Genomic DNA, 13,839 nt, shown 5'->3' with positions numbered 1-13,839 from the left:
AAAGATGTTATGTTAGGCGATCCGACTGCAAACTTAGCTGCATTGATAGCATGCGTTCTGAACGTGACCCCGTAAACACTTCGAACAATGTGGAATATGGTTTTTCTCTATTTCCAGAATTGCAGAAAACGGTGGACAGCAGATTGAACATGTCTTGCGCCAGTCACACCGAAATTAATAATCGTATTGCATTTTGATTGATGCTTTTTATGCGGTTTTTGGCCTCAGGACAATTAAAAACCGATTTTTCCTGTCCGATGTGACATGATCTTGCGCTGGTGGATGGGCTTACGTAACTAACAGTATCACACCTATACACCCATGGACACTGAGTAGTACCGGTTGTTTAACATCAAACGTACATCTTAGGCATTGTTGTACGATTCATTTGTCATTTGTAGTAGACCACTATTACATTAGGATGCTTACAGTGCCATTTGTTGCTACATTTTGTATCTATTTATTTTTCTTCTGCCATACATTTTCCTCCTTCTCAGATAACATTCCGTTGCAATTTAACGTTATTCTGGCCAGTGGTGTTATTTCTACAGCGGTTTGAAAGTTTAACTTGAATTATAATCACCCTGTATAAAACCATTTCAAGTAATGACATGTATAGTGTGTCCATAATTAAAGTTCCACTTTAAAAACGCTGTAGAAGGAGAACCACTTCTCAGAATTAAGTTAAATTTTAACAGCATGTTATTGACGCAAGGGGGAACCATTCCACTCCCAACCAGTTGCCGCGCCTTTACCGTTGTGTCCCTCCCTCTCTCCATCTCCACACCCTCCATCTCCTTTTCCAACACAACTTCCACCGTCTCCCACTCCCGGAGCTTCGCCCTGACATCTACCCTTCCTACCAACTCTAACCCCCTCTTCCTGCCTCCTCCTCCGGGCTCCCTCTCCTCCCCCTTCCTCCTTCTGAGCGGATTTCCCCTCCTACTCCCCGTCCATCTCTTGTGCCTTCTTTCAGTGTCTCTGCGCTCCCTCCTGCCCTGTCTTCCCTTTTCCTCTCCCGCCCCATGTGTCTCCTGCCTCTTCGTGAACCCATGGTTGCCCCTCCTCTCTTCATCCCGCCGCTTCCCCAGCTGCCCCATGCTCTCCCCTCCTTTTCCATCCTCTCTGACCTTTCCCTCGGCAGGTCCCGCCTGGTAGTTTTATTCTTCGTCGTGTGTGCTCCAAGTGGGTTTTAGGTGTGTTGTTTCGGAGTGTTTTTAATACTGTGGCCAACTTTTAACCTGTGCATGCGCATCCAGTGTCTTCTCTGTGTTTTAAGAATCGCCAACTGTGTTTTTTTTTTAACTTCCTGGTGACTTTTTTTAACTGTCCCCAATGAACGTCTCCATGTCAGTGTATTTTTACCTCCATTTTCTCCCCTTACTCTGTTTTATGTTCACCTTTTTACCTCCTTATGTATGTATTATTTTATTCTTATTTTAGTTGTCACGTCACTCGGCTGAAGAGCGGCGGATTGTGCTGCTGATAGCCCTCCCCTGCCCATATGGGGCAGGGGCATGAAATCACAATAAAGAAAAAAAAAAAAAAAAAAGGGGGGAATCCATCGTGGAACAATAACAAAAGAACTGACGAAACTGTGTCCAATAGATGGTACTGTAAGCGTTTTAACGTAAAAGTGGGATCGGCTACAAATAACAGATGAATCGCAATACGACGGCTATAATTTGAGTTGCACATTACACCACCCGTGTCACTGAATGTACACGACGGCACAAGTTCGACAGTCAACCGTTGTGGCTCTGTTAGTCAGGTAAGTCGATTCCTCAAGACAAGGTCGTACCACTTCGGATGGGAAAAATCGGTATTTGTCCTGAGGCAAAAAACAGCGTAAATATCAGAATGACATCGGTTTCTAACTGTCGTGAGACTGGCGCAAGACATGTTCAATATGCTGCCATGAGCTGAAATTAAGAAACAGCAATTTCCACAAAATATCTGAGTGTCTCAGAGGTGACGTTCAGAATGCGTTGCGCGACGCGTGCCTACAGTTCAGCTACGTCCGTATTTGGAGCACTGAACATAACATCGTTCAGATAACCTCAGAGCCAGAAGTCACACGGAAGATCAGGTGATCTGGAGGCCCAGGCTGTAGGGAAATGACGGCTGATAATTCTAGAATGTCTAAAATACCTCTGCACCTTCCGCTTCATTGGCTGTGCAATATGCGGGGGAGCGCCTTCTTGCGCAAAAATTATCCCACCCACACATGCACTGTGCTGAAGGGTTGGAATGACATTGGCGTGCAAAAGACTCTCACAGCGTTTACCAGTGACGGTACGGGTAACAGGAGCCGCAGGACTCATTTCCTCGAAAAGCTACGGCCCTATCATAAACGATGCTGTCAACCCGCACCAGAGGACCCGTTTGCAGAATGAACTGGTACAGGTTGCTGTGCGTGCGGATTTTCCGTTGCCCATATTATGGAATTCTGCGTATTGACTTGTCCTTGAAGATAGAAATGGGCTTCGTCTGTCCACAGAGTGTTCCATGGCCATTCATGGTCCACTTCCATGCGAGCAAGAAATTCCAGAGCGACCGTTTTGCTGGCTGGTCAACAGGTAGCTACTCCTGAACATGCCTGATTTTGTATGGAAAGCAAACGGCAGGATGTTCTATAGGATTTTATGCACCGTGCTCGCAGCTTGTCCAACGTTTGGGCAATTGCCTGAGCACTGCATGTTTGCACGCCACTGCTCGATCCCTCCCTCAATGCTGTGGGCATACTCCCTCTGCCACACTGCATTTCAAAAGAACTTGTCTTTTTGAATTATGCACTCATTTTCTTCAGACCCTTAACAGACATCGGAACAATGGCTTTTTTTCATACCCTTGAGTGTCCGGAACTTCGGCAGGGCTACTGGCGCACGGTCACCGTTCTTTTAAAAGAGCTTTGACAGCAGCGCGCGATCCTTCATGGAGGCAGTCACGTTGGGCGTCTCAGATGCAAACTGAGCAACAGCGGCGTGCCGCGCGTCTGTTGGTTGGTGTGGATACTCTGGATTGGCTTACCTAACTAACAGTGCCACAGCTGTTGACTGCTGGACTTGTGAATTCAGCGCTTTCAGAAGTACGGTGGTGTCACGTGCAACTCAATCCACAGCTGTCGCGTTGCGATTCAACTTGTAGAGGAAGACCAGAGATTAGTGTAGTAAGCACGTTCAAAAATGTGTATCATGCATTAGTTATGCATAAAGAGTGCTTCAACAACATAATTCAATTATGGATAACGATATGCATGAGTTCATAAGGATTAGTGTAGTAAGCACCTTCAAAAATGTGTATCATGCATTAGCTATGCATAAAGAGTGCGTCAACAACATAATTAAATTATAAATAGCGATATGCATGTGTTCATAAGGATCGGTGTAGAAAGCAATTTCAAAAATAGGTACCATGCATTAGTTATGCATAAAGAGCGCTTCAACTACATAATTCATTTAGAGTTAACGATACGCACGTGTTCATAAGGATTAGTGTAGTAAGCACCTTCAAAAATGTGTATCATGCATTAGTTATGCATAGAGAGTCCGTCAACAACATAATTCAACTATGGTTAACGATGTGCATATATTCATAAGGATCAGCGTAGAAAGCAACTTCAAAAATAGGTACGATGCATTAGTTATGCATAAAGAGGGCGTCAACAACATAATTTATTTATGGTTAACCATATGCATATGTTCATAAAGTTGAACACTGAATATACATCGAGAATATTCTTATACAGACTGTACTGTATTTCTGTATTACGTATACTCAAATTACAAAGTCTTGAGACGGTGTGCTGCAATCAATACCTTTGTTTAAAATTTTTCAGGTCAGAGATTCGCGCTGTCTCAGGTGAAAATGGGTGTCGCCGCTGTTGTTTTGAACCTCGATGTGTCGCGAACTCCACGCACGTCCGACCCCATCGAGATGGACCCGAAGTTCATACTCAACAATTCCAAGGACGGACTCTGGCTCTCCTTCAAGCCCCTCGCCTGATACAGGGCAAAAAACTGAAGGAAGAAAAGTAAATTAAAGGTGTTTTAGATACCTAAGTGCTGGCTAGGCTTGCGATGAACGGCATTACCGAATCTGTTGTGGTTAAAGTTCCAATAGTACTTTATTGTATAGAAGCATGTTGTAGCAATTGCTCAAATTTTATAAATTAAAAGCAAGAGCATCCCTGCAGACTCGTAAAATATTTCTAAGTCTCTGCAGTTTTATTTTTTTCATTCGAAAGTGGGTGAAATCATTAATTGTTTACTACAGAGCACTAGACAAGTTTGACACTAGAGCTGAAGGCATTGCAACACCCAAAATAACACACAAACTGAATCTTCCCAGATATGGAACTGTAGGTCAAACGTGTATGACAATTCCAACCACAAAGATGACTCAGCGCTAGATGAGAGGTGCATAATAAGCTGTTCTCGGTCAGAAACTTCCGTGTGGGGATACTGGATGAAATGATATACTGAAGTACCGGTACCGAAGGCATATGTGAGTGAACGCGAAAAATTAGGCATGTACCCCAAACAGTGGTACGTGAACTACCCTCTGATACAAACCTTGTATTGTGCTGCGCCGTAGAAATGTAGGTAAATTATTTTTCAACAGAATAATAGTGATATCCATACTGCTACAGAGACTGTAATGTGGTTGATGTACAACACTGTAAAACAGCCAAAGAAAACCCACTATCCTAATTTACATTTCTTGGAAATATGTGGAATGTCTTGAATCTTGCACTGAAAGAAATCAAATTAAATAAAAAGCACTGTTGTGAAACCCCTTCGAGACGCCTAGGCAAAATCCCAGTGGAGACATCAAAGTGATAGAATCAATAAACGCTTCCAAAGAGTAGCCCTCTTACGGCGAAGAAACAAGATAAACTATTTATGTACGATTATGCTTTGTATGGCACAATGTGCCTTTGTTTTTTAAGTTCTTTGTGGCTACTTTTTTAAACAAAGTTCACAATTTCGAATTTTCAGCTTTCATTCCATGTTGATTTCATATTAATTTATCCCCATAAAACCTTCAACGTCAAATTGCATTTGCGCCAGAACACTTTTTCTTAAGTTTTCAAATACGGTCAGCCGATGTGCCGATGCTAGCACCAGAATTGGACTACAGAAACTGGTAAAATAATTAAGTGTGCAAATACATGTTGTATGTTTAAAATAGACGACTGCTTAAAGTTTTACTTTATTTGACATAGTGTGCAGTTTTAATTATTTTTTGTTCTTCGTATGTTAAATAAATATTAAAGTATCTATACAACAAGTCGTTTCTGGCAGCGATTAATCTCCTAAACAGCTTCAAAAACAAAATGTCAAGGCGTCCAAATACATTTTATATATGGTGTACACAAAGATAGAGTAGAGACAAACAACCTCTTCACTCCTGAGCGCATATTAAAAGTACATGTGGGCTATTATTGTCTTAATTGGTTTGTGTTAATGCTAGTTGACAATGAATGGCAGTCAAAACGTTTTTTGAATCAATAGTGCATTTTTTATAAATGGTATCATATATGATACCTCAGGACTTAAGCAGGATAATAGGACACACAACTTAACAGCTTCTTGTTGCTTTATGAAAAAACATATATACTACACATATTTCTCATATTTGCTGTAGATTTCAAGGTAGATCAAAATGCACATTTGGTATCAAAACTTTCAACAACTGTAAGCAAGCAGTTCGAAATACTTGAACAAAATTACCATAGCAAAATTTTTCAAGGTATTTTTGCTTTTTCTGATATTAACCACATGGACTGGCATTAGGTTAACATAACTTGTCCTAATTTAACTTCACTTTTTATCGTGTAATGCAATTCCTATCAGTAGTGAAGCAAGGAAGCACTTTGCACTGTTCTCGCCCTGCAAAGGTAAGCCATCTGCAACCAAGTGCCCGACATTTTGAGGTGTTGTTTTCAACATGGCACTCAAGGCTGGGGTAAACAAGCAAAAAAAATACAACCCCCCTTCCACTGACGTAAATAGAATTGGGACTGGGTCTCGAGGTATCATAAATGATGCGGAAAAGTTTAAAGCTCATAAACTGGTTATAACATTAATTTATGCTTCGCCACTAACTGAGGAGTATCTGTGAAGCTTTAGTAAGTTAGTAAATCATCTGAAAACACTTGTAATTACAAAAAGATTTGTCTTTATCTCAATTTCGCCGAGACATGCTGCGCAGTTACAGGATCCGGAGTTTGTAATGAATACTGACACCCCTTGGTGCTCGGCAGAAGGACGAGCAAGTGAGCTGTGCAACTGCGATGTGCATTTATATGGTACCACAGGCCAGAAAAGACTCAGCTGCGTATGCGCCCGGAAAAAAAATAAAACCTGGCAGTATCATATATGATATCTTGGGACTGAAGAGGATAAGTAAAGCTGTTCTCAAACGGGACGAGGTACCTGACATCGACGTGAACGAAGCATCTATAACCAACCGCATGAGACACAGTGCCAGCTTAAAGTGATTTGCAGTTTCAGCGTTCTGCAGTTGCAGATGTCGCCTGTATCAGGTCTACAACCCACACAGTTTATTTACAAAAAATGGACGGGTGTAAATTCCCACGTTACGTCTATTAAAACACACATTCCTCCCCTTCTTCATATACTAATCACTTTGTTCTGTCTGTGGCAAACGCAAATAAAAACATATCCATGGACATGTTGCAAAATAAAAAGGGAAGTTCCTGTTCAGTAAGCAAAGACATCAGCTTATAATACTTCCATTACAAAAGAATTGCAATATTGAGAATCTCTACATGGCCATGTTTTGACAAAATTGAGTTACCTGTGATTCTGAAATTTAAACATATAAGCCCATCATGATACAACGAAGTTCTATTAAAAATAAATGGCAATATTGAGAAACAACACACGCACATTTTTTTGACAAAGTTACCTGTGATTCTGTACTTTAAACATATACGTAGGCTGACCATAATACAGACAAAATCCGTAAGTTCTGGCATTTTCTTTGTTGTTGTGCAGCCATTGTATCACCTAAAACGAAGAGAAACTCCACATGTACAAAAGTTATAGGCATTATCAAAATTGTATGTTACCAGCACTGCTTTAAACAGATAGCATAATCGATATGCGCCTATATATGACAAGGAAATGCACGACTTTAGGCAATTTCTGCCATTCCTACCAAAAGAAGAAATCAAACAGAATTTCTACACTGACATATACAATTGGTCACCATATGTCAAAGATTGAGACTATTTTTTTATTTTCCACGTCTAGTTCCGTATGGTGAAATTGAGGAGCAAGTCTCCAATGTCCTGGAACGTGTCAGTATGTGAAATTACAACATAAAAGTAATAACAGATAAAATAAAATGTTTATGAACGCAAAAAAGGACAAGCCATAACTTTATGTAAACGCAATCAACAATATAACATAAGAATTAGCTTAATTTTTCAAAGACCTCCTCGAAGAAGTTGTGACCCATGAGGAAACTCTTCAGTTTGGTTCTGCCTAGCATTAACTGAGTCAAAGCTGCTAATTTTTGGGAATAAGCTGATATTCTCAACAAGAAACGGCAATATACATACATATACTGAGAGAGGTCAATGTCACAATACCCTGACTAGTGAACACGGTTCGACAAAAGATTCGCGAACTTACACCACTTATTGCCCGAAACGCCCGCTTCTGAGCCAAAGATATCCTTTGAAAATTCTAAGAGCTACGCCAAAATATAGTACCATACGACATAAGGGAATGAAAACATGCAGAGTACACTACTTTTCGCGTCGAACGATCACTTTCTTCAGAAACCGTTCTAACAGTAAAAATAGCAGCATTAAGTCTTTGAATAAGATCCTGAACGTGAGCTTTCCTCGACAGTTTCTTATTTATCTGAACACCTAGCAATTTGAACTGTTCAGTTTCACTAATCATCACATTCTGTGAAATTAAAACGTCGGGTTTTGTTGAATTCTGTATTAGAACATGAACTTTTGTCATGAACTGCACTATTTTAAACAGAACTATTGTTGCACACAACATCCTTTACTGGCAAGCTAGCGTCATCATCAAACAGAAATATTTTAGAATTACCTGTAATACTGGAGGGCATATCATTTATATAAATAATTAACAGGAGTGTGTGGAGTATAATTCCAAAGAGAATGGAAAACAGGCACAAGTCGGTTAATTTCTGTCCATTACCATAATGATGTATGAGTTAAGTAATGATTTATGAATATTTACTACAAAATATTGAGAAAGCACACATGTCCATTAAATAAATTTTATCTTAACGTCAAGAAAACGTATCATGATTGTGTTCAGTGTATTAGTATTCTTCACTCTACGTTAATTTGAACGAAAAATGAGCAGAAAACCAGAATTTCAGCGCAAATATAAGGCCTCAAATGTTTCTTGTATCTCCTGCAAAGTTTAGTTTTTTGGACATGTGGAATTTCTCAATATTGCTATTCAAATAGTGTGATACAAACTTACGATAGTCTTCCACGTAACATAAAATTATTTCATCGTTTTCTCTTTTTAATAAGCCCCGAAGGTGATGTTCCCCGTCATTTTATTACAGAAAATCGTACAATCAATGTCGTGTTTCCGAGAGATCGTCAATGAGCTGGTGCTTCGAAATGTCACATATTCGTAAGACGTAAGTTACAACATAAAACTCACAAAAAATGGACTTCAACTGAAAACGATAAAATCCAACGTAGCGTATCCCTAGTTCTGGTTGTGCTGTACAGTTTGTTCTTGAATCTTACTGGTAAAGTGGTTCGTTGCGCTTTGCCGAGATATCATAGAATTTGTTAATGTGTGCGGCAATACTTCCTCAATGTGAAGCAACAGGTATTGATGTCACATAGCTGTACGTCCACGTCGGCTTTTACGTTCCGGGAGAGGAAGACATAAGGAAATGGAGACGTAAGGCTGTTGTAAGAAAAGCCGATCTAATAGAGACCATACTAATGAAGACTTAGTCAAAAGGTTTTATAACTAACCTAAGTATAATACAAAATCTTTTACCTCAGAAAGTGAGAGTAATGCACTGTCATTATTAGTCAAATAACACTTGTAATCTTCAGTTGCCTGCCTATCTTGAAAATATTTCACGATCCTCCAAATAGCGAACCAAGCCCCTTGGTTTTTGCGTTTCGGATCTAATTCACTGGGAATAAATACGGCATTACACATTACTTTCTACGATATCGCAAAATATTATCAGACCCACAATTTCATCTTCGTTTGCATCAATATTCACTATATACTTTTAGTATAGCTCTTTCCATTTCTCGTGAAACGAGTGATTCAGCTCAAATGAAATGCTGTAGTTTTCTTTCTGTCTTGCTTAACACTGCAGGCCAGCCGTTTTGAATGTAAGCTATTCAATGTCAATAGACAGCTACATCTCCGTTTATGACTGAGCCTACAGGCCTATTCTCCAAGAGTCCAAGAGTATTATCCTCAGACTCTCATAGCATAGCGAAATTCTGACGTCAGAAGGGTGTTTTCATTCTTGAGAGTCACGAGTGTCTCAAGTCATGTGCTCCCATTTCCCATATCTGCTAATCATCTAATACATCCTTCCTATAAACGTTTTACTAGCACATCATACAACTGTTATCTATGGTATGACATTTTTCCTTTGACTCTATTTTACACAGTTCCACCTTCCTACTGAAGTAAATACTTTCTCACTTGAACGAAGAAAATGTGAAACATGATACTCAATAGATACAAAATATACATCTTGTCTTCATTCTCATTCAGTCCTTCTGTTATGCATATTTACTGCTATTACACTATCAGCTACTTTATATTGTGTTCAAACTGATAGTCTTTCTCTTTTCTCTGACTGTATCTAAAAATTGCATCCTCAGTTTTATAAACTCTTTTTTCAAATTCTTATTGTTTCTTGAAACTATTTGTAAACTAGACATTGCTTTTGTTCTTTTTGATAGATAGTAACAGTATGTACTTTAATGGTTTTATGAAGCAAAATAAACATTTGTAAGCCAAAAGGATGACTGATAATTTTAATTGAATTATTTTCATGTGAACTTAAATTAGTAGTTACTTTCAATAAGCAGTTTTCAGCGGCTGCCAGTCTAAATTTGTCCAGTCTCACATGGTTATTTGATGCTTCTGTTGCTATTGACTTTTGTAAGAAATCTGTGGTTAATTGACTGAGTAGATGTAATAAATTACATTGCAACAAAATGTCTCTCTCAAATTCAATCAGAATATTGGTTTACAAGGATAAAAATTTGTTTTGAATGTTAGATACTTTTGCTGTACATGACATCTATTTTAAGCAATCACTGAAGGCCATATATTAAAAATCATTTCACTTCAAACAGAAATTTTCTATGGTAAGGAACACATTGAGCAATTCATTAACTTCCAAGTCTGTAGATGTTATATGGTTACAGTTTATACACCATTTTATCCCAATGTATAACAGAGATGTCACATTATTATGCAATATTACAGGGTTTGCTATTCTCTCTCTTCATTAAAGTTTAGAAAGTTTTGTGTAAACATACGTGTTCAAGAAAATTTGTTACTATAAATGCGAAACCATATAAAAGTTTCGTAGAGTTCTCATTCATAGAGACATCATCAAGATCAGGCCATGTCTGGAATGTGAAATGTGATAGTCCAAACAAGCAAAGGAAACAATATCAAACTCAGTAAATCATTCTTCCAGAAATTTCAGACAGTAGTTTTGGCCTAGACACTGAGTATATAAAATATGTTGGTTATGTGTGCTCAATGAAAATAATGAAACAATCTGTTCTATGAAGCTTAGATAAGATAACTTTTTATTGAAGAAAAACAATATTTCGTTTTTGTGCAGTGTAAATGAATGTATTTGCAGTAATACTATCCTTTATAAGAAAAGAAGAAACTAAAGGTTAGTGGAATATTCCATAACAAGCTACACAGGCAGATATAAATTTTGGATTTTATTTCTCTGTGCTTTCTGATTTCTTTCGTGCAGATACGAAGAAAATTAGATAATAATTATATATTTATTACTAGTATTAAGATAAAACTCTTTAACAGACTGGAGTCTGGTTTAAAACTGTCGCAGCTTACCAACAGAACAAATACTCTACTACCAACTAGACATGAATGCTTTGTTTATATCCAAAATCAAAATAATCAAATGTTTAAGGAAATTTGACACAATTGGTAATTTCTAATGCTATATACCACTGATATGTACATTCTGAGAGTAAAAATAAATCAGTTGTAGAAAACACTGGAAAACTACAAAAACTCCCAATGAAGACTGACATTTCAAGTTTATGTTTTTACATATGTTAAAACTATAAATGAGAAGTATGAAGTAACTGAAATACCAAGTATAAGATTTTCCAGAATATGTAAAAACATTTATGTCACATATAATACCTAAGAAATAAGAACCTCTGTATTTGAAACACTTCCATATTATTATGGTATGTATGGAGTAACAGAAATAAATGACTGTTCAGCCTTTGATTAAATTATTCTGAAAGTATAATAAATATATAATCATACATTAATGGAAAATATAACATTTGAATATATAGATCATCTTCAGTTAAAACTCATAAGAAAGTACTTAGTATTCAATTTCGTATGTATATAACACAAAGATCAGAACAAAAAAAGTTTTCATTTAATATGTTGATTGCCGTATGGCTGTTGTCACCCATAACAGAGTCTCATGCCTAAGACTGTAGCCCCTCTTGGCCTGGCAGTGCAACATCTATTACTAAGCATGTAGCAGACGACGTGTTAATATGTTCCCGACATAGTAAGTTATGATATAGTGGTTGCAATATTAAATGGTAATCAGTACAACATATAATTTCTTCACTGATGTCTTCTCTGTTCCTTAACTGTCAGATAGATGTGAAGTGTCCAGTCACTTTGTTGAATCAATAATATAAAATCGATTATGTATACATTTATCATTATCTCATTTGTTGACCAGTTTTAAACAGTAATTTTAATCAGCCAAGAATTTACATTGTAGTACACACTCTCTTGCAAAATCGAATGTTCATTCTCTGAATCATATTTTTATTCACATCATTTCAGACAGAACTTACCCCACAATATGAAAAAAACATAGATGTTAAGCTGAATTCCGAAAATAATTGGTTTCCTATGAGGAGAACTAAAATTTTCAGGCACCTTCTCCTCTTGGGAAATATCTAATCCAGCCCTAAGGAACAGAAACAATTTTCTGCTGTAGCTTCTATTATATCAAATATTCTCAATGCTTCTTCAGGTCCAAATAAATATGAACAGAAGTCCTAAACTATTGAAAACAAACTTCATAAATCACAGGTAGACGCATAAATGTAGAATCTGCAGTTGTTCCAACGTAACTGCGACAAAATAATTGTTATTAATAAATAGTTAGCCAGATGATTAAAGTTGTTCACGACCATCTGTTATTTATTCATTTACACCAGTAGATCAGTTTTGCTGCAATTACGCTCTAAGATAGTAACGTTGTCCAAAGCTAGTAATCTTTATTCCAACATTACGTTAAAAATCAGTCATAATCTGGTGATGTTAATGATTTCTATACACTAATTGAAGAAAACCAGACATAAAATGTTCTCAAGAGGAAAACTCGAACGAAACAAGCTCTTTTATTGAAGTGCAGTTTTTTTAACCCATACAAAGATATACAAATTAACATGAACAATTTGACATTAATTTTATTCGTCAGTCTTCCTCGCCTATGCAGGGAGAGGTCGGAAAGCAAGCCATAAGCCATTCTTGTTGGCAGTCAGAAGAGACTTGGGATCCATCTCGACAGACTTGGAGGTAAGTGGTGTGCAACATATTTCCAGGCTGAGAACTATGGCCGCCAAGCCCATCTTGACCTGTGACAGTGCAAATCGCTGACCTGCAAAAGGTTCAATGCACGTTATAAAGACATAGAGTACACTTACACAAGCAAATAATGGAGACATTACTATAAAATGAATTAGGATATTCGCCACATAGAGGAAGCTTGAACAGCAGACAGTCGCATTTAAAAACAGACTATTCGACGTTTTTAGGCATCGGACAAAGTCCTTCTTCAGATGAAGAAACACATAGACTGTCCACAGGGCACAGAGATGAAAGAGCTCATATGCGTGAGAGTTTGTAAGTTGTATGTGTGTGACTTCGCGTGTGCGATTGTGCATGTGTGTGATTCTTCATCTGATGACGGACTTTGTCCAATAGCTAAAAAATATCCAACTGTCTACTTTCAAATGTGCCTGTCCGCTGTCCAGTGCCTCCTCCATGTGGAGGGTAGTAATATATCCTAATTAATGTTGCTGTCCTAACCCGGATTTTCAATTGTTAGATCTTACTGCAAACATTTCTGGAGAAAAGTAATAACAATATCAATGATTCGTTTGAAAAGCAACATTAAGTTAAGTAGCTTCACAGTCGTTAACAAATGATAATACATCGTACAGTAGGCTGTGATACCATAACAGTATAAAAACTGAAAACCACATTCAGACAAGTAATTTCCAAATAACTAGAATTGTCACTATTCCAAGAATTGTATGATAGGTCTAAACAAATATAAACGGAATTTCTAAGAGAAGTATTGTATACAAGGACTCCAAAAATCACAGACAAAGACAAATATATGTAGAGGCTCAAACTGTTCCAACATACCTGCCATAATATAATTGTTATTCACAAATAATTCCCAAGATGATTACCCCATTCATAGTGACAGATTTTTAAAAAAAAATCAATATAACGGCTTTCAGACAGATGAAAGAGTGCTAACAACTGCACT

General features: G+C 37.7%; 2 protein-coding genes across 2 annotated transcripts in view; one reads left to right on the top strand and one right to left on the bottom strand.

The window, feature by feature from the left end:
• The window catches only part of LOC124622142 (cytochrome P450 6j1-like), a 106,611-nt gene extending 102,286 nt beyond the window's left edge, over positions 1 to 4,325 (top strand). Inside the window, exon 9 of the mRNA XM_047147773.1 lies at positions 3,839 to 4,325. Coding sequence (XP_047003729.1) covers positions 3,839 to 4,005 — 167 coding nt within the window. The 3' untranslated portion in view covers positions 4,006 to 4,325. The remainder of the gene's footprint in view (positions 1 to 3,838) is intronic.
• Positions 4,326 to 11,447: 7,122 nt separating this feature from the next.
• LOC124622183 (cytochrome P450 6j1-like) overlaps positions 11,448 to 13,839 on the bottom strand; it is a 135,490-nt gene continuing 133,098 nt past the window's right edge. The window contains exon 9 of the mRNA XM_047147829.1: positions 11,448 to 12,939. Within this exon, the coding sequence (XP_047003785.1) occupies positions 12,770 to 12,939 (170 nt within the window). The 3' untranslated portion in view covers positions 11,448 to 12,769. The remainder of the gene's footprint in view (positions 12,940 to 13,839) is intronic.

This window comes from Schistocerca americana, chromosome 7, assembly GCF_021461395.2.
Source record: "Schistocerca americana isolate TAMUIC-IGC-003095 chromosome 7, iqSchAmer2.1, whole genome shotgun sequence".
Taxonomy (NCBI): Eukaryota; Metazoa; Arthropoda; class Insecta; order Orthoptera; family Acrididae; genus Schistocerca; species Schistocerca americana.
The sequence above is the reverse complement of the archived record's forward strand: the minus strand, read 5'-3'. Positions and strand labels throughout refer to the sequence as shown.